The following is a 21,503-nucleotide window of genomic DNA, read 5'->3' on the forward strand; positions in this document are numbered from 1 at the left end:
GATTAAAAATGTAATATATGCCCTAAAAACCATGTCCAAGTCCTATATGTTTTTGATAGCATCAGAAAATTTTTTTAGGTGAAATAGAGCTTGGGGAAAATTAGGTGTCACAACAGCCACAAGACTTAAGAAGTATAATATACTCAAGCAGTATAAGACTGAAAGTGCACAGTAAACTACACCAATACTCACAGATATAACAAATTTAAAGAAAGAATGTATATATACATATAAACATGCATATACGTAGCTCTTTCAAATTAATTTACAGACTGAAAATGAGGTCTCTGTACAGATCAACTGTATAAAAATATTAAAACCTGTTTAAAATGTTTACACCTGTATGTTAAATGTGTATGAAGAGAGGTTTGGCCATGTGTGTATAAAATAAATGCACGGTGGTCATATTTCAATCATAAATAAAGGTCCATTGTGTGTGTAAGTATATACAGTAACAACCTACATACAATTGCGCTAACATACATGGCTTGGCTAATCAACTATCCTTTGGGAAGTGGTTTTTTCACTGCTCCTTTAATTCACTGACTGGTTTAAACAAATCCTTATATAGATCTCACTTTTAAATGTGACTTATGTCAGCATTCCATCAGTCTACACTCCTCATCCGTCACACGATCATGCCGTTGATCGATTGTTATGTTCTATTTTTTTTCAGTCCTCTGTCCATCGTTGCAGTGATCGAAGAACTTCAGTAAGAACCGTCCATCTGTCACACTGAGCCGTCACGTGCGAGATGTATAAATGATGAATATTGGACTTTTATGATTTTCATATTGATAAGCATAATGCTGGGGAAAGTAATGTATTTGCAATTTTATATTGTTTAGAACCATATAATGTGCTAAAACCTACTCCAAACTCCACTTTGTTCAATTTAACATTACTGTTTTACATTAACATTTTAACATTACTGTTTGGACATAGAAAGACTGATCTTTCAGTATTTACTATACTATATAAAGAAAATATATTCTTCTTTTACTGAAGTGTTTTTGTGTTGTTTTGTTCAATGTTTTAATGTTTAGTGTTTAATCAGATCCAGTACCGATCACACAGTTTGACATCGAGACGCACGAACACCCTGATGGCAAATAGATTGACTGTGATATAATTTATCGTGTCCTTCATGTAAGTACCAAACATATTTAAAACTCAAGCATGTTGGATCACGCTGCTTGAAGACGGAATCCATAAAACGGCTAAAGAGCATCTTTTAGATATGCATATGTGCCATTGTGTGTGAAACCACTTTGAAATTCTTAGATGTTCCACGCTGGAACTGATGAAAGAGAAAGATGTGTGCATCCACATGGTTGGAGGAGAAGTATTAAAAGAATGCTGCAGTCGGTATGAAAGGGTTTAAGATTATCAAAGAGATTTAAGAGAATAAATTGGCAGGCAGTTCACTGGAGTGAGGGATTATGGCGCAAGAAAAGTGTAAATGTTTAATGGTTCGCTCTTTTTCTCTCTCTCTCTGACTTTTTTTTAATTTATTTATTCTTGGAAGGCACTCATGTGTCTGGCTTTAGTTCCTGATAAGCCGAAAGGAGAAAGTAGGTTGCAGCCTTTTTTTCCTCATTCCACACACTCAATCTCTTTCTGGAGAAGTTTGGATGGGGAAGTAAGAGATTTAAAGCGTGAGGCCACGGCTTATTAAAGTTAAGCTACTATGTTTTGCCGTGGACTCGAGCGCAATTCTTAAACCCATGATCGAAAATAGTATCTGTTTTTTCTTTCCATTCACTTACCTAAGCACAAAAACAAGGTTTTTTGGGGGGCTGCGTAAAAGAAGAAAATAAGGGATTTAGATGGTAAAAAGTACAAAATAGGCAAAAGAGCCACATGCGTGTGCGCTTTTTTTTTTCCCAAAGTGATTTACTTCTCTCTCTCTGCAGCCAACTCTTGTTTTGCCTTGAACACCATCTCCAAGAAGCTTTGAAAAGAGGCTTTTTTTCCCAGAGCGCAGTGCAATTCACCCCGCCTTATCACTGCTCCTGCAGTCCAGGGTCATGATATTTACCATTACTATTAAATCCTTAACATTTAAATAATGCTTACTGGCTTACCTTTGACTCATATTCTGCATAATATGCCCAAATTGTATGAAACAAACTCAATTGAACTAGCATTTGCTTCTCATTAAAAGGGTTTAATGTTATCGTAAGCCTGTGTTGTTTTGTGTCTATGGTAGGATAACATGTTGCATAATGTGCTTAGTAAGATTCTCATGCAAGGTTAAACTATTTAAAAGCAAGTTGTACATTCTTTATAATTAAGGAGACATTATTGCATAGCAGTATGTGGACTGGCTAAGATAAGTCCTAGGTCTGAATGAGCGTGTGAGTGAATTTACATTAACGCCATTTGGCAAACGCCCTTAACCAGAGTGACTTACATTTATTTCATTTTATACTGCAGAGCAATTGAAGGTTAAGGGCCTTGCTCAGAGGTGGCAGCTTGGTGGGCATGTGATTTGAACTCACAACCTTCAGATCAGTAGTTCAACACCTTAACCATTGAGCTACCATGAGAGACAGGGAGATGTGAGTAAGAGAGTGTGAGTGAGTGTGTGTGTGAGTGAGAGAGTAAGTGAGTGAGTGTGAGTGAGTGAGTGTGTGTGTGAGAGAGAGTAAGTGAATGAATGTGAGTGAGGCAGTGAGTGTGAGAGAGTGAGTAAAAGTGAGTGTGTATGAGTAAGTGAGTGAGAGTGTGTGTGTGTGTGTGTGTGTGTGTGTGTGTGTGTGTGAGTGAGTGAGTGAGTGACAGTGTGTGTGTGTCTGAGAGAGTGACAGTGAGTGAGAGATTTCTCATGTACTGAAATCCAATCCCGGTGTGTTCTGCTGTAAGCTCCTGAGCCACCTCAACTGTGACATGAATAAAACCTGAGACTTTTGTGAAAGTGAGTAATGTATAAAAGTAAATTAAATATTAATAATTAATGAATAGGTTAACATGTTACTCTACCTAACCCTAAACACCCCCAACACACACACTTTCAAGCCTTTTTTTCAAGCCTCAGCTCTTAGTTTGCACTGTCCTGCTTTTAAAATTAAAATGCTGTAAAAACCACAATGGTAAGTTTTGTTATAGAAAAGTAATCTTTTTTTTTTTCTGTGCCGTTATGTATTTATTTATTTATTAACACCACATCATTTTCATGTATTTATCTTTCCTTTTAATGTTGTGGAATGTCTCTGAAATAACTAGGCACCGTTATTACACAGATGAAAACAGACATAACCAGTCCTACCCTCAGCATCTTTATTTTCTCTCGAAGTTAATAAAAGGGAAAAAAAGATGCAGGATATCTTATTACCAAGAAACCACAAAGTGCAAGAAACTTTGAAGACTTTTCCATGACAGAAAAATTTACATCTTTTACCTCTGACTGTTCCAAAGTGCCATGATGAGATTTACTACAAAGAGCATCAGCGAGGTCTTTGCATTTCTAAGATCCAACACAGCCAGACTTCACAGTCGAGGAAGTCGATCAGTCGGATAGAAGCACAAGGAAGATGCTGAACTTTGCTCCATTTGGGAAATGGAACAGTTTGTCTTTGTGGATTTTACACCCGGGGTGTCTACTGACCCCCCCCCAAAAAAAAAAAAAAAAAAAAAAAAAAAAAAAAACACAGTCTAGGTTGAAGTCATTGTTCAGTTTTTAATACCAAAAATACAAGTAATAACAATTTACAGTGTATGAAGTGTAAATAAATAATCGAACGGAACACTAGGTTTGTGAAATACGGCCCTGCACGACCACTACAATCTGAACTTAAAAAATAGTGCTGAAAAGCATTAACAATGTTAAAGTCTATGATCCTCTACCTCCTTTGGCAGCATTACAAACTTCTGATGATAAGCTTTCCATTACTCTGGACTACAGCCGAAGAGGCCATGTTTTATTTTTTTTTATTATTTTTTTTTTTTAAATAAATACGCTTTGGCTAGACTCCATCATTTTACTCCATTACTTTTATTTTCTTCCTGTAGTGTGTATACAAGTCACCTTAAAATAGAAATTCTTTAAAAAAAAATAAAAATAAAAAAAAAATAAAAAAGTGTCCAAATTCTACAGTATATACACAGCCAGTGACATATAAAGCCGTACTACAGTACCATGTGTCGATACAATACCAAATTGATGAGAACAAAATCAAGTCCGAATTCAGTTGCGATCAGTTAAGGCGCAACATTTGGCTTGGATTTAAAGAGAGAACTAATCAGGAGTAAAAATGGAAGGCACATATCTGACCCAGCACCTACGTTTGTGTGTTTTTTTTGGTCAAATGTCCAGGTACGTGATGCACGGTATGTTTGAAGGTATGCGAGTGTTCAGTGGGTGCAGAATTTAAGCTAAGTACTCATAATCGAAAAGCTTATTATCACCAAAAAAAAACAAAAATACAAAACTAGCTAGACTATAGTTTGTTCCTCCACCTTTTTCTACAGTCTATACAGATTAACAAACCGCTCTGTTATTAAAAAAGAACAACAAAACGGCAAATTGCATTCAGAACGCGTACGCTTAACATCTGATTGCATCTCCACTGCTCGACTGGACGCATGTGCGTCGGAAACATAACGGGAAAGCAATTCCGAATCGGACAAGGTTTCCGAGCATCCCGGCTAAACTCAAATTACTGTGATTAAAATGCACAATGAGCTCAAGTGATTGCATGCTCCATGTGCATACCAAGTCATTATCTTCCTGATGCCTGCTCTTCCGTCTGTAAAGTAGGCCGAGATATTCATAAATTTGGTGTGATCCAGAGATATTCTTACAGAAAATTATTTACTTTGCCTGAAACATTGTTCTCCCCAAAGGCAACCTAAAAGCCCATGAACTGGTGACATGAAATCAGTACATGTATGCAAATTATCCCTAGGTATTTAACATAAGACTTTTTTTTCCAGGAAGGGACAGGGACATTTTGACCAGAGGTAGCCAGTAATGTTTAAAATTCGACAGACATTTTATATATAAATAATAATTTGTGGCAGATCGTAAAATATCGCATCGTAACTTAGACGTAAACTTAAAAAAAAAGTTTGAAAAGGAAAAAGTCAAGTTTTTGTATGCGTTTAAATACAAAAGGAAGAAACCTAGCATTAAGCTAAGGTTACTAGTAAGACAATGGTGTCTTATGAAATAAAACAGAAATATCTTAATAATGTATATTTATGTATAGACACATTACATCACCATATCTGATGTTTGTGTTCTAATCCTTCTACATTAACGTAGGACGTCGTATGTGGCATTCGCTACAGTATTTGCCTTGGATGGAGTTTTTATTACCTGATATTTTTGGACCGGTGACCATTAGAATGTCTCCTGACTTTGTATTTAAACAGTACAAGCATTTAAACACACACTTCCGCACACTGGCTAGTCTGTAGGTTTAAGATACATTCCTGAAACGACGCTTTGTTTGCTCCAAATGTGCCAAAGTAAGCGTCAATAGCACCGGAAAAAGAACGGCTTAACGACGATCCGCTCCTTTTCTGTGAGCGTAACGGAAGGGTGCATGCAAAAGATATAAATAAGCGTGATAAATATTAACACAAATATTGACAAACGACAAGGCTATTAACCTAAAACCGTTTCCTTTCTTCCCTTACCGTGAAGACTATATAAAAGAATACTGATAAATAATATTACAATGAAGTAGAAGAAGCTGCCCTATGGATGATTAACCCTAATGATCTTCATTTATACGGTGTAGAAAAGTGAACTCATGAGGTATGAAATGCTGTTCAATCAACAAATATCCACCTATGATATTACGCTATGATATTGAATGTTTCCTTGGTTAATTTAAAAAAAAAAATCAGTCTGATAACGTTTGGGATGAAACGTTCAGATCCTGAATTATGCTCGAACAAACCTTAATAACACTGAGAAAAAGAAAAAAAAGAGGGAAGGAGAAAAAAAAAAAAGGGTATAATAAAAGTACAGAGTTTCTGTAAATCAGTGTATCAAAAGGATTTAAAAAAAAAAAGTGTCCAAAAAAAGACAGACATACATAATATATATATATATACTGTATATATAGGCTCTTTTTTTTTTTTTGTAGATTTTGTGTGTGCGCAGATTGTAGGTTTCCCCTCATGGTGCTGTGCTGGCCTCATGCACCTATCTTCCCTGCTGCTCCTTGCTAAGTATGATGCTGATGAAGTCGTGCTCCTTCATGTGCTCCATCAGCTGTTCTTTACTGGTGGACTCGAAGCTGCAGACCGGGCAGCAGAAGAGCAGCATGCAGTACTCCAGGGCTGCATTTGGAACCCCGGTGCCTCCTTTCCTCACCGGTAACCCCGACGCTCTCTGGGCTGAAGGACGAGACGTCTTCTCCTTCTGGTTCAGGATGATATATGACCTGTCTGCAGATGGATCCAGGCCTGATTTTGAAGGCACGACTGGAGACCTTATGCCGGGACAAAGAAACAGTGACAGAAAAATGAAAAAGGAGAATGTTTGAAAGGTTACTTTGTCTAAGTGCAGTGTAATAAATCAGCTGACAAGGCCATGAGTATTTTAATATATCCATAAGCCAATGATTACAATGTTCAATGTATTAATGAAAGACGTGTCTGCATTGCTGCGTGTCTGAAGAACATCTGAGAGACATGTTCTTGTTCATACCCATGTTATAACCAGATACCAGCCTTGCTCTGTTGTACTCACACACACTCACACACACACTCTCACACTCTCTCACACACACACACACGCACACACACAGATACTGGTTCTAAGTTAGTCAAGACTTTTTCCATAAATGTTCCATAAACCTTTCTAAACCCAACTGCATCAAATAATAATATAAGAATAACTTATATTAACTTAAAACTGGTTATTATTTCGATTAGATTGTGTGGCCCGTCTGCTGTACAAACTGTTACTATAGAAACAATAATATATACACACGCAGCGATATTATTAATATTACACTTATAATGCTGTCGGAACTACTAGTGCTGTTATATCAAACAGAATGCACATCTTTTGACCAATCATATTCAAGCAATCAACCGTGCTGTGGTTTAATCCATCTTTTTTCAAAACGTGTTGCTCTCTAATGTATCATGTCCGGATTTTGAGGATGCGCATAATACATTTCCCTAATGATGATACAAGTACACTATGGAGTTCCATCTATCCAGCATCTCGATTGAGTTTGAAACATTATGGACTCTAAATCAGGACTCGCTGTAGAGATTTGGGATTAAAGATCAGACCCGTGCACACGTGTGATTGGCATATTGGCACAGTATGAGCTCGGGGATACAAGATATATCATCAAGCTCGAAAACGAACAGCCAGCGGTTGCTCACCGCTATTTCCGTACATGTCAGTTTCACTTTGGAGAAACAGATGTCCGATCATTTCTGTTCTCCTTCCTCACTGACACGTCTGGAATCCTAGCAGATGTGCCCAAGTTTATTTTACATGTTTGCCTAAAGTACACCAGCATTCTGTATTGAAAAAGGTATAACGTTATAGTCTTCCAAGCGGCGTTATTACGCTTAATTCCCTGGTCGTAATCTTTATATATTGATGTTAATATTCTGTTTATATTACGATGCATATAGTATAGCTTTCCTACCATGTAAACATCTGAACTAACCATAGATGAGGATGATTAAACAAAGTGCCTTGTTAAAAACAACCGAGTGGTTCTGATTAGCCACAAGCAAGCACAAATCTCTTCATAGACTGGTGCAGAAAAAAACCTCGCTGAAATGAGGCAAGCAAAACAATTACTGCAGATAAATGAATAAACAAGCTTCTTCTTCCTTGTTGCCGCATGAAGCTATGTTCACAAATGCAATGATTTTATCACTGGAAGTCACCAGTCACGGCACTATGAAGTCTCAGTAGGCGTCCCTACTAATGGTTGCTATAGTAATAATATTTATCAGTGGGTGATTTGACTAACGCTCCCAATCGGTTTTCTTCCCATTCAAATGAAACATTGTCTTTGTGCATAAAATTTATCAGTGTCTATCTGCATCATATCATCCTTCACAGATCACAGATCCTTCACTCCCATTACATCAAGTCGCTCTATATTTACATAAGCTTTTCCTAGCATTGTTGTGTCACTGGACACGCCCACATCTAGTCGGAGACAGTCGCTCCTAATCGACAGAAGAAGTCGGCGGCTTTTGTTAAAATCGATGATCTGTTGTTTTGTTGCTGCAAGTCAAAGTATGAGTGAAAGTAACTTTACTCTATCTGTTCTGTCTCAGGTGGAATAGGTGTAAATCTCCACCCACCGACAGACAGCAAAACAATACATACAGACAGTGCTGTATAACTTTTTGAAGAGAAACCAAACACTAAACCATGCTCAAACGTTTGCTCATTTAATTCCGGCAGGTTCCTTTAGGAATATTAGACAAGGTTAGTTTGATATCTTGTTGCTGTGTGCTTTATTGACTGCTCTATAGTAAGCCTGAGTAGAAATCAGATCTATTTGACTGAGTTATATAAATACATGGAAAACAGCAGTAAGACGGTCCACCTGTCCACGCATTCCCGCAGGCATTCTACACATGAGCTAAGGCCCTAGAGACGTTTCCAACTCTCTTATATGATGTTTGAGTTCTTCTATTTCCTGGATCGACTCTGAAGCCCTGATCTTCCTGAGCACACCTACATTCCTTCAGTCATTGTGCGCCGAGCTGTAAGTCATGACGGCTACACTTAAACCGGGCCTGAGCTTACTTCTTCCAACTCCTGGAGGTGCCCAGACACCTCTGTGTGTTCTTAGAACAACAATCAGACTCTTAATTGCTATGAAATCTTTGAACGGCTCCCTGAACTCGCTCCTGATCCGACTTCTGATTCTCCTGAGACTTTCTTCTCCGACTTCTCCTGTGCGTTCCACGACCATAACAGATCTTCCTGGGTGCTCTTATTACCCAAAGAATTCTATTATTTTATCCAATACTTATCTTTTTACATTTTTGGTCTCTCTCTTTTGTTCTTTGATTATATACCTTCTGTCAGCCTCTAAGAAAATGTCATCGTATCCTAGCTACCTATTTAAGCCTTATTATAGCATAAGCACATTATACAACCTTCCATATTATCTATATAACACCTGCAGTGGATACATCTCTAATATGTACTATTACCTCTGACACATATGCAAGCATGTGAGCTCTGTGTGCTTCACGCACATTCATACATCACTCTGAATGAGGGCATCTGGCAAATGCAGTAAATGTAAATGTGCATGAAGGAGGAGGGAAAAAAAATAGTAATAATTCCAAAACACCAAACCAGACTTAAAGTGTAGCAGAACTGTTCCAGCACTTTCTCAGAATATGCTACAGACTGACTGCAGAATATTTATTAATAAAGTAACCACAAAGGATTGAAGGTGACACTCACCTGCTGCTTTGAGACATGGCCTCGTTGATGGCCCTGTTCACTTGTTCGTAGTTATAGTTCTGATCCCCGGCGTGTTTCCACATGTGAGACTTGAGGGACGGAGGATGACTGCACACGTATCCACAGAGAGAGCACCTGAGCCGGAGCAGACGAAGAAGAATAAAATCAATCGTTTGTCTTCGATTTCATCTGCTATATCTGCCTATTTTTACTCTACCAGACTGATACGCTGTTTGGTACACTAGCACGCAGTATTCCAGGCTAAACAACTAACTACAGGAAGCAAAAGGAGTTAAAAAAAAAAAAAAGGACAGGGGATCTGTGCAGATGAGTTTCATTTTTACGCTGTATAAAGTCAGTGTGTTACCTTTATTTCGTAGCTCTATATAGAACTCTGCTGTATGGTTTTGACCTTTAGTTCAGCACATCTGTTCATTATGATTCATATCCACTTCATCTGCCTTCTAGCAAATTAAGATAAACTGCCAGAGGTGGACAAATGTTAAGTTCATTAGCTAACCCACCAGGCAAATTGAAGCTCCACTGTGCTGCCCGCGCCCGTGTACCGGTCGCCTGGAAACCTAATTGACTAGGCTAAAAAGTGGTAGTTATCACAACTTAAAAACATGTGGTGAGTTAATTAGCTAGTTAAGTCCACCAAGTTGTCTGGGTGTTACTGATTATATACCTCTGGCTACTGATTATATGCCGCTGATTATAAATTTTAGGCATGTGATACAAGAATGGGAAGAAACATTGGCAATAAATAGCATGAGAATGTTTCCCAGGTGTCCGTTTAATTGTGTAGAATACAATACCTGGAACATCTAAACGATTTCTGAGCTAAACTTTCGGCATGACAGAACGAGAAAGGCTTTAGTTAAACAAAAGAAATGCATCTGTTTGACCTGCCACTCGTGTAGCATCATTAAGCAGCTGTACAGGACTGTAGAACAAATTCCCACGATTAGACGTGTCAGTTTGATTGACAGGAGAGGGGACGGCCATTCCTTCTACCCGCACAGCAGAACCAATTATTTCCTTTTGGAATCCCCAGTCATGGAGCGTTATGTCAGGATTCACACTCTCCATCTCCCGAACATTAAAGAAAAAGCTTTGACTGTTGAGCCACTCGAGAGTTCAGGAGGATAAAAGCGGTTGGCTTCTCTCTGCCTCCTCGGTGCCATGTTGCTCACCTGTACTGCTCAAGCAGCTGCACAGCCTGGTGCTCCTGTGGGTGTCTCTTCATGTGGCTCTTCAGGCTGTTCATGTTGGTGGTGGCGAAGTCACAGCTGCAGCACCTGTGGCAGATCACAGTGGACATATAAACACACTCCGGAAAGCAGAAAGCAGAAAAACGACCTCTCTCAACTCCCCAAAAACAGAGTAATGACTCCTCCCAGTGTAATTTTTTTTAAAGTTTATTTGCAAGGCTGGTTGGGATGTGTACAATCACCCCACAGCTCTGCATGTGAAGTAAGAGGCCATTTGTATATGGAGTCTGTGCTCAAAGAGTGGTGTTCAGGCAAGTGTTAGTTGAAAGGGGTGCACATCTCTGAGTGGCTGTTTGAAGTAGGAGTAGGTTAGAGGTGCAGAATGGTGGAAAGACAACTCCACGTGCTCAAAGAGGCCCCGCTGAGAGCTGGAAAAGGTACAAGTGTGTATATTTGTGTGTGCAAATCTTTCACACCCACACCCAATACCACAGAAAGCACTCTGCTGTCTTACACACATAAATGTTTCCAATTAATTAAACTTAAGTTTTACTGCCCTCTTGTGGTTAAAGATTTTATAGCAGTTGTACACACCGTCACCATATGAACCCCCAGCAAAAAGGATTTAATGGATTTAATTTGCAATTCACCCACTTGATGAATGCTTTAATTTTTACTGCTATAGAGGGGGACAGAAAATCACTATGCTGTCTGCCACTTCCACCGTGCCCCACTCAAAGCACAGAGCTCAAGCGAGTGCTAGTTGAAAGGGCTACGCGTCTCTGAGGGACTGTTTGAAGTAGGCGTAGGTGAGAGAAGCAAAATGGACGAGAGATGTCTGCATGCATAAAAAGGCCCTGCTAAGAGCCGGAGAACGAGATCCATTATGTGCGTGAGAGAGACGATCTTTCTTTCTACATCTAAACCCACACTGTTTTAACGTTTTTTTTTTCCCATTCATTTGTCTTCAGTAACCGTATCATCCTGGTCGAGGGTTGTGGTGGATCCGTAGCCAAGCCTATCGAGGCAGGAATACACACCTGATGTAACACTAGTCCATTTTGGCTTCCTCAAATTATAAAATATACTCAAGCTTAGCTAAAGTTACATAACAGGTGAACAAGACAAAGGCTATAAAGCTTGTTTTTAGTTATTCTAATGTTAAAATTTTCCAAAGATGGCCATTTAATTCATAAATTAACTGAAAAATTACACTTTAAATTAGAAATTGTTGTATAAACTCAAAATCTCCCCACCACTTGGGCCATTTTCATGCATTTCTACCATTTTATAGACAACACCTACACACACGTCCCCTGAAACGCTTTATAGATAAAATTTAGGCTTTACTTCCCCCTTGTGGTTGAATTAAGCCATTACACACAATCACGATTTACCTTGTAAACACTTAGTGATGCTGAGCTAATGGCTTAACAAAAAAAGAAAGTTTTCCGATTGTTGCTGAGAGAGTAGACACACACCTGTAGGGCTTGTCAGAGCTGTGTATCCTGCGATGATTCCGCACTCCGACGTAGGTAGAGCTGGTATAATCGCACATGTCACATTTATACACCTTCTGTTCACTGAAACAATCTGCAGGAAACATACACACAAAAAAACACTCAGACATGAGCACCAAAATACAGGGCTTTGTGATAGACATAAAAAAAAATAAAAAATACATGAATGTCGGATACGTGGACAGGATAATAAAGAATAAAGTCTTAAAATCCAGCACAATAATATCAACCTAGTCCATCATTAGATGAAGCTATTAGTATTGTTCATTCATTCATTCATTCATTCATCTTCTACCGCTTATCCGAACTACCTCGGGTCACGGGGAGCCTGTGCCTATCTCAGGCGTCATCGGGCATCAAGGCAGGATACACCCTGGACGGAGTGCCAACCCATCGCAGGGCACACACACACACACTCTCATTCACATTCGATTCAGGAATCGAACCCCGACCCTGGAGGTGTGAGGCGAGCGTGCTAACCACTAAGCCACCGTGCCCCCTATTAGTATTGTTATTATTATTAAATTATTATAAATCCTAGCTTTATTCATATTTTTTGTATATATTATTTATTACGGGCTATTTATCCCTGGGGATTAATAAAGTTTTCTGATTATTTTATTGTTGAGTGTGATGGCCCTCAAAAAAAAAGGCTTGTATAGGAAGAACTAACTCATAGGAACACGTTCCAGTGGTTGGAGTTTTTTATGGTGTTAGCACCGGAGCAGGTCTTCAGTACAGTGCTTTGTGTGTTATCATTAAACTGACTGGCTGCTTTTGAACTGTTTTTGTTGGCTCACTTGCATCAATCAGAATAGCATGGGATAGTTTAAGAAAATGGTGTGACTCTCACCCTCTTCAGTCATCATGGACTCGTCTACGTTCGCTTTGGTTTCGCCGACAGGTGTGAGGGCCGCTGCGGTGTCGCTTATCCCTTGATGCGCTCTCTCGTGGTCTCTTAGCTGACTCTGAAAGTGGCATAAATAAATAAATAAACAAATAAATCAGAAATTCATCACAGTCTCTGTATTTAGAAATGGCAAACTTTATAATAGGATTAGCTTCCAGTTCTGTGCACAGGGCTTGAACAGCTTCGCTGCACAGAGCTTTATACACTGTTTTAGCATTTTCAATTCAATTACACAAATTAACTATTCAACTCAATAAAGCCTAAAAAGAATGTAGGGAGGAAAGAAAGGGAGAAATGCGACATTTTACGGGTTATTGTGAGTAACGAATTATACAACCCAAGCAACAGGATGTTTGTACTGTATAAACTGGTGCTTGTAATCCATTAAATATGACTCTTTAGTCTGATAATCCCAACAGCATTCAAGAACAATCCTAACACTATCTCAGGAAACATGCAGTTTGTAAGCTGCAAATGTATTTCTTTCATGTTTTCATGTGTCTGTAGGTAACTTTCAGTGTGTTGTTACTGCTCATAATAGTGCCATCATTCGAAACTAACTGAATCAATCAGAGATCTTTTGCATTTTATAGAACGTTATTTAAAAACCAAGAGAAATAGGAATCCTGTCTTCTGTCTCTGTTAGAATTAAGCACCTTAAAAGATGAAATCATAAGTATGAACCCTGAAGGTGCAGAAAATTGTTCTTCAGAGCTGCACAAAACAAGAAAAAAAAAAAAAAAGAAAAAAGAAAAAAAAAAGTTAATCAATAAATTTATATGGAAGTGTTTGGGTGATCTACGCTCCTGTGCACACCTGCACTGCGTGTGCTACATTTAAATTTTGGGATAAATTGTTCATCCCTCCTTTTAATACTTTTTTCTTTAAATAATAACATGCTGAAAAACAAGCTAGGAGTGAAAATGCAAGCGACAGCTGTATTTAGTGTAAAGAATGTCAAGGTATTTTTAAAATTTTTCATTTATAACAAATCAATTAAATATCAGTGTATGTATTATCAATGAGAAAAATTAAGCACACGGTGACAAATAAGGAGCGTCACATTTGTGAACATGTCCGCATACGATAAGCGTTGAAATTCAGAAAAAAGGCATAAAAGCAAGTGCCAATATTTATACCTGGGGACCAGACCTTCAATAAGTTATCATCATTTAGTAACACATAATAACTTTTGTTCATTGACGTTATAAAGGATAAATAAATACACCCATATTGATTGCTTATTCAGATCCATGATGTGTTAATGTTAACTAATGAAGCAAATAATATTAAGTATGGTCCCTTTATTTAAAGCATTACAACTGCATTTTAAAGATTAGTTTGGATGGTTATGACTTTTTAATCTTACTCAAGTTAATTTGTAAAGACACACGAGGGCTGGGTTCTGCCCCAAACAGAAGTCGGCTCTGCGTCTAATCGAATTGACTCCCTGCTGTTCTGGGAAGTGCTGCGATGTGCTTTTTCTACTAAATCTGGGTACTTACATACGCTCACATTAAAAGCAGCTTTCAGGAGCAATTACTTCATCAAATATATTACATCTATCTTTATATTAAATATTACTTGGCGTTGTCTACTATTGCTTGTTTTTGGAAGCACAATCAGGTGGTGTAGGTATCGCCGTGGCTTTGTCACATCAGAAAATCATTTTATGTGCATTAGGAATTTATCTATACAAACCTATATATCGTCGCTGTCAGGCGGAATCCTCGTATTCTCCTTATTTTTCAGGAAATTAAAAAAACGCGTACCTTATCTGCAGTGCACAGGGTTTAGTTCGCGTTGCAGTGGATTGTCTTGCGCTAAATTCCTGTCCTCAGACGAGCACCAGAACTAGCGGGGGTCAAGATTTTATTTTCTTTGAGCCCAGTGTTTTGAAGACAATTACCTCAGAAGACGTGTTGATTCGTTGCGACTCTTATTAAGGAGAAATATGCCGCGAAGCTCTCCCGCGGAGTGAGGAAGAGGCGGACAGTTGAAGTGTCCAATGGAGTTATGAGATTTGCGCTCAAGCTATTTTCAAGACTTTAGATTGGTTAATAACTTGTAAAAATAACAGACCCACGTGGGGACTGACCAATAGCATCGATATGTGAAAAAATATGAAATTGACAAAATTTGGACATACGAGGTTTCCGCCCGACAGCGACGATATGCTGCACAGCCTTCATTTGCATATTGGATAAGATAAGACATACCTTTATTCGTCCCACAATGGGAAAATTTCCACATTAACATTATAAGCTGTGATATTTTATGATGCAATAACATTTAGCATTACATAACAGTGACCATTTCTGTACTTTGACCAGTGCTGTGCATTAAATTTATACTAAAATTTCACATTACAGAGTTTATGATGACTTTAAAAACAGAGATAAAAGTCTTTAATAACATATTGTTAAGAAAAGTGTTTCTCAGATATTCTTTGGATAGTTCAGATCTAGAAGCCAAAAGGTTCTTTCCTCACTTAAAGCTTCTACATGGAAGGCTAAAAAGTTGGGTTTTATCTAGAACATTCAATTTTCCCCTGCAAAACTATCAATAGAACCTATAGGGATCGAGATGGCACATTATAGGTCTTATGTTACTATTTGGTATAAAATGTTTGCTTCATGCATAATCACCTTATAGTGGAAAATCTCTGGGCAGTGCTTGCACTGGTACATGCGGCTCTTGCGGTGGTGGATCATATGGCTCTCCAGATCGCTGCTGTCTAAGGCAATGTGTTTGCAAATTGGGCATTGGTAAGGATGCCTCTGCCTGTGAACACGGAGGTGCTGCTTGACATAGCCCTTGTTTCCACTGCTGTAAAGGCAGAGACGGCAGCGGTAGGGTCTGTCACTCCCTGCAATGTACTCCACCAGATCGGCTTCTGGGGTCGATGAATCATCTGCCACATCCACCTCTCCCGTAGCCATAGTGCCATTCAGAAGCTGTGGATTGTCCTGTAGCTCCCTCAGAACGTCTTCATCAGAGGCATTCTGATCAGCCCTTTCTCGTAGTCGTTCAATAACAGTCAGTAAAGAGATGCTGATTCCAGCTTTCGAAGGTCCTTCCAACATTATTCCTTCCCTGGAACCGTGGCTGAGGTTCAAAAGGGTGGTTGACCCTGGCATCTCAGCCACCAGCTCTGCTGAAGGTACCTTTGCATTAGATACAGCAGAAGCAGTAGACAAATCAATTATTTTCTGGCCTGTGTCAGAAATAACACTCGAAGTACCCTTAACAGTCGACTTGCTCAACTCTGGAGCTCTCAACGGCATAGCCACAAGGGCTTCAGCTGCCAAAGAGTGCAATCGCAAGCACTCTGAGTGAGTCCTTCTACGAACTGGAGGCACACTGTCCTCTGGAGGTGGACCAGTCTCCTGACTCTCGATTTCCTGATGCTCATCGCTACCATTCCAGTCAATCAGAACCTGCTCCTCACAAAACAAGGGGTGAGATTGTCTCTCGGTTCCCACTTCCTGGGAAGCTAGTAAGGTCTTGTATCCAGACGCCTCTGGGCTGAGGAGCAGAGGCTGGCTGGTTACAGGTTCTTCAGAGCAGGGCAGCCTCTCCACAATGACGTTGACATGACCAGCACTGTTGCCACTGGAGCTGATGATCTTCTGTACTGAAGACAACAAGCTGTCAGTGCTCATCTGCTGGTTTTCCGTCTCCAACTCCAGCTCCATTTGAGCCTCAGGAGTCACTTGAACCTCCCTTATCGGCTCCTCTGACAGAGCTCCTTCGACAGAGAAAACGCTCTGCATAGGGTTTTTAAGTTCCTCCACTCTCTCTGACACCGCATCACCCTCGTATTTCACACTTGCTGATGCACACAATTCCAACTGAATGGAACGAGCACTGCGCAGAACCTGAGCTTGTTCTCCAAAAGGTGCAAGAACCACAACATCCTCACGCTTTTTACACAGCGCTAAGGATGGATGGCTGGTCAGAGTATATAAAGGGTGAGCCTCATGCTGATCAGCATCATCTTCGAATATAGGGTATGAGCAATCGACCAAGCCAGCATGTTTCCATGCATGTGTTTTTAAATTGCGCTGCTGCCCGCATTCATAACTGCAAATCAAGCAGTGATACCGACCTTGCTCGTACCTGTACCACTTCTTGGGGGTTCTTGGCATTTTCTCCAATTCAGGCTCAGATTTCACGGTAGAGTATCCTATCCTACCCTGCAGATTTCTTTTTACTGACCCGGTCTGCTGCTCTGCAGGGGATCTCTCGGTGTAGTCACCATCCTCAAAGTGGAGCCTGACATGCGCCTCCAGGTCCTTCTGATGGTTGGAAGTAAAACAACACTCTGAGCACATGAGAATAAGGTCATTGTGCTGCTCATCATGCTGCTTCATGTGCTCTTTCAAAGCATTTAACGTGGGGGAAAGAAAGCGACACAGGCTGCACTGGTAGCACGTAACCATGGGGGCATTTCTGTTAATCGTGTCCTGCTCTGTGATTGGCACTGGGGCACAACTAAGATCCTGGCAGTCCTCTCTATGCTCCCTGGTTCTTTTGGATGGTGAAACCCCCCTGTTGCCTTCTCTGCTATCCGCCACCATTACTGAGGCACAGGTCATGGAAGGACGCTTTTTCCCTGAGAGGGTGCATTGCCTTGGCCTTTTCTCCACTATCTTACTCAGCTTCTCGATCACCTGGATGAGAGAATCTGCAGCTTGCTTGTGCTGCTCCTGCTCTTCTTCCATATCATGAATGTGTGAATCAGGGGTGAAGACATCCTGACGATCCCTGGAACAAGGGACTACGATGGCAACACCACTGCTGTCCTCCATACCTACGCAAATCAGAAACAATACCTCCATGAAATTTGCCAAGTGACGTTTCTTCGAGTTAAATGTACAAAAGCATTCATAAAAAGAATACAAGTGTCTTACAGCCTCAAAGTGAAGTAAACAAAAAATATACAGCAATAATGCTACGTTTACTTTGCCAACTTAGCAGGAGCGTCGAATAAAAACTTCAGTGTGAGAGATGAGCTGTGTCGCATATAAAGGATATTATTTGTCTAGATTGTGCCTTTTTCTTTCTCTGTCTTTATTTGCGATGTGATTGTGTAAAGAGAACAGGAAAGTTATATCAAGGCTCTGTTCTAGACTTTATTTTTGCTTGGTTTAGTAGGCGTTATGAAAACATTTGTCATCCTTGCACTTTATTTAATCCAAAGAGTAAAAACCATCCTAACGTCTGCCTGATTGTGCCTCAGTCGATGGCTGTGGTGAAGCAGGTGGTGTGATTTGGACCAAGCAGCTTGTGCTATAGTTATAACTAGCTGGTTAAAGCTGACTCAACCACGTACAATGACCCTATGTTCTTAACAATATTTAATTTCACGGTACTCTAAATAGGAAAACTATAAGCATCCATTATAAAAATGAAAACGTTTGTAAAGCAGGTGTAGGATTTTATTTTTCTGATTGTCGAACCTACTTGTCCACCTGGCAACAATTAAAAAAGTGAAAATTAAGATGATAAAAAATTTGCTTGTTCCAGATGGCTGAGCAAGTGAAATTGCCCATTTAACAATACACTGGAACAAACATAAAATATTAATGTTATTAATTAATATTAATATGTTATAAATAAATACATGCCTTTGAGCACTCATTTACTGTCATTACAGCAGCTAATAGTTTTCTTATCAGTTCTGCCAGACCCTTGCTGTTCTGTGATTTATTTGGATTTATAACATTTAACAGACATCCTTATTCAGAGAGACTTTATTTTATTTTTTATACAACTAGGCATTTAACACCAGCAACTTGAGACTGAGATTTGAAACACAACCTTCTGATCAGAAGCCACTATGTCTTAATACAGCCCAATTTTATACCTAAATGGTGTTGCAGTCAGTATATCAGTGTCCAGATTTTTTTTTTTTGACCTGCAAACAGAGAGAAAAATATTCCTTGTTTAGTTACATAGATGGTGCACACATGTATTTAGACTGTTGCTTTGGATCGTGCATAATCTCTTGTGGAGATTATATTAGACAGTGTTTTCTCTCACAACACAAGAATTAAAAACACACTAATTCTTACTCCTGATGCTGAAAATCCCTGACCGTAACTAAACAGCAAACGTCAGCATTTCACAAACTTAAATTTCGTTCATTAGTTAATGCCTAGGAGAAGTCAGCTGCTTGGCCTTAACAGGCGTTTGACCCTGAGCGGGTCAACAGGAGCCTGGTTTAAAATACCCAATGCTATTATAGCATGTCTGTGATTTATCATAGTGCAGAAACAGTTCTGTGATGTATGGCTTCTTCAGACTAAAGCAAGCTGGCATTTTTGTTCCATTTGGTTTTAGGGTGTGAACGGTTTGGACCGGAACGGTTAACACACTTTAGATAAGCCATGGTTATCTATCGGCCAAGTGCGGTCACTTTCTATTAAAAGGAAAGATTTGGTTCCTACACTTTCTTTATCTGACCACAAAATATTCCTCAACTTCTGCTTTCTTTGGGAAAGTGGTGTCTAAGAAAGATTTCACTTCCTAACACACACACGTTAGTCGCTTCCTAACACACACACAAACACACACACCACAGACAGACACACACGTGTATCCTAAACACACGTGGACCAAAACAGAGACGGGTAAATGCCGTAATCTTTCACTTTGTATTAAAAAGAAAGATTTGGTTCCTACACTTTCTTTATCTGACCACAAAACATTCCTCAACTTCTGCTTTCTTTGGGAAAGTGGTGTCTAAGAAAGATTTCACTTCCTAACACACACACGTTAGTCGCTTCCTAACACACACACAAACACACACACCACAGACAGACACACACGTGTATCCTAAACACACGTGAACCAAAATAGAGACGGTTTATGCCGTAATCTTTCACTTTGTATTAAAAGGAAATATTTGGTTCCTACACTTTCTTTATCTGACCACAAAATATTCCTCAACTTCTGCTTTCTTTGGGAAAGTGGTGTGAAAGAAAGATTTCACTTCCTAACACACACACGTGTATCCTAAACACACTTGGACCAAAATGGAGACAGTTAAAAGCCATAGCTGTAGATTTACATGATTTATCATATGTTATATGTTACATAAGGATGTAGAATCTGAGTAATGTTTACAGTTGCATGTAGCAGCAGTATCAGGGCATGTTTTTAGCTCTGTTTCAGTTTAAACCAACATTACAGGATGTGTCTTAACACCAACATACACATTTTGGTTGTCTTTAAAACATGAAGTGTGTATTTTAACTGAAGTAAAAGAACCAAATACAGAAAATATGTCAATAAAAATGGGGAATGTCTGTAAAAACAATCCACACAAACGTGTCTGAGGTAGTTTAAGTCGACAGAGATGCTAGTCTGGAAGTCACTAATAACTGTGTAGGTTTTAGTTGTTTCTCTTTACAACACGAGTGGATCCACGCATGGACTCTGGCTGTGTTCCAAACCGCTCCTTACTCCCTGTATAGGCGCGATACATAGGGCACTACAGAGCAGCTTGTACCTCGATGCTAGTGCACTTGGTTAAAAAATAAAGGCGTTTGGGACTGAAGCCTTGTCGAAAATAAAACACTTAAACTATTGGTGTTGTTTAATCAATAGCTCGGAATCATGCGACTATTCTAAGCAGCCAGTCCGAGTTACTTACTGATACAGCAACTCTGAGTGATCTTTGGCCTCCGGCGCTTCTGATTCGCAGGTTTTTACTCTCATGCAGTAAAAAAAAAAGCTCACAAAATGGCGACAATAGAAAGTAGATCATGTGACACGGTCGGTCAGGTGACCTCATAGGAGCTCGAACGTGACGTCAACCGTAAAGTCCCGCCTCCTCCTTTTTTTTAACGCACTTGTCATTGGACAGTGGGAATGTAAATGTGGCCTAATATCCAACCCCAGAGCCACGTACGCCACGTACACCATATAGCTTTAATACGGTATCTCACACTTGATTAAACGACACGCTGTAATTACAAAATCATTATGTATAGGCTGTTAGATTATGTGTGCAAAGGTTTTTGTTTTGTTTACACAGAGCAGATAACAGATCATTATTCACTCTCTGATCATTAACCAATTAGAATCACAAGCATGCGCACAATAGTTCTTTCTTTCTTTCTTTCTTTCTTTCTTTCTTTCTTTCTTTCTTTCTTTCTTTCTTTCTTCATTTCTTCGTCCTTTCTTCCTTCTTATCTTCCTTCCTCATTCCTTCCTTCCTTCCTTCCATACCTTCCTTCATTTCTTCCTTCCTTCCTCCCTCCCTTTCCTTCCTGCCTTCCTTCCTTCCTCCCTCCCTTTCCTTCCTTCCTTCCTTCCAGTTTTTTATAAAACAGCAAAATGTCAATTCATCACACAAAGAATATGCAAATTTAACTGAGGTTTATAATTTTGTATGAAAACTCAGAGGATAGTTTCATGAC

General features: G+C 39.4%; 1 protein-coding gene across 2 annotated transcripts; it reads right to left on the reverse strand.

Annotated features, from left to right (window-relative positions):
* Positions 1-3,668: 3,668 nt before the first annotated feature.
* Positions 3,669-20,856, reverse strand: znf507 (zinc finger protein 507). Of its 2 annotated transcripts, none has more exons than XM_060859501.1 (7): positions 20,735-20,856; positions 15,720-17,887; positions 13,015-13,129; positions 12,123-12,234; positions 10,624-10,728; positions 9,428-9,562; positions 3,669-6,449 (listed from the first exon to the last, which is right to left on the reverse strand). In XM_060859501.1, exons 2-7 carry the CDS (start codon positions 17,883-17,885, stop codon positions 6,161-6,163), a joined length of 2,922 nt encoding a protein of 973 aa, XP_060715484.1. In that variant the 5' UTR covers positions 17,886-17,887; positions 20,735-20,856; the 3' UTR covers positions 3,669-6,160. The 2 variants fall into 2 exon arrangements, with proteins under 2 accessions (XP_060715484.1, XP_060715483.1); XM_060859500.1 differs by lacking the exon at positions 20,735-20,856 and adding an exon at positions 18,944-19,019.
* Between the last annotated feature and the right edge of the window lie 647 nt (positions 20,857-21,503).

The sequence above is a fragment of the Tachysurus vachellii genome, chromosome 23 (assembly GCF_030014155.1).
Source record: "Tachysurus vachellii isolate PV-2020 chromosome 23, HZAU_Pvac_v1, whole genome shotgun sequence".
Classification (NCBI taxonomy): domain Eukaryota; kingdom Metazoa; phylum Chordata; class Actinopteri; order Siluriformes; family Bagridae; genus Tachysurus; species Tachysurus vachellii.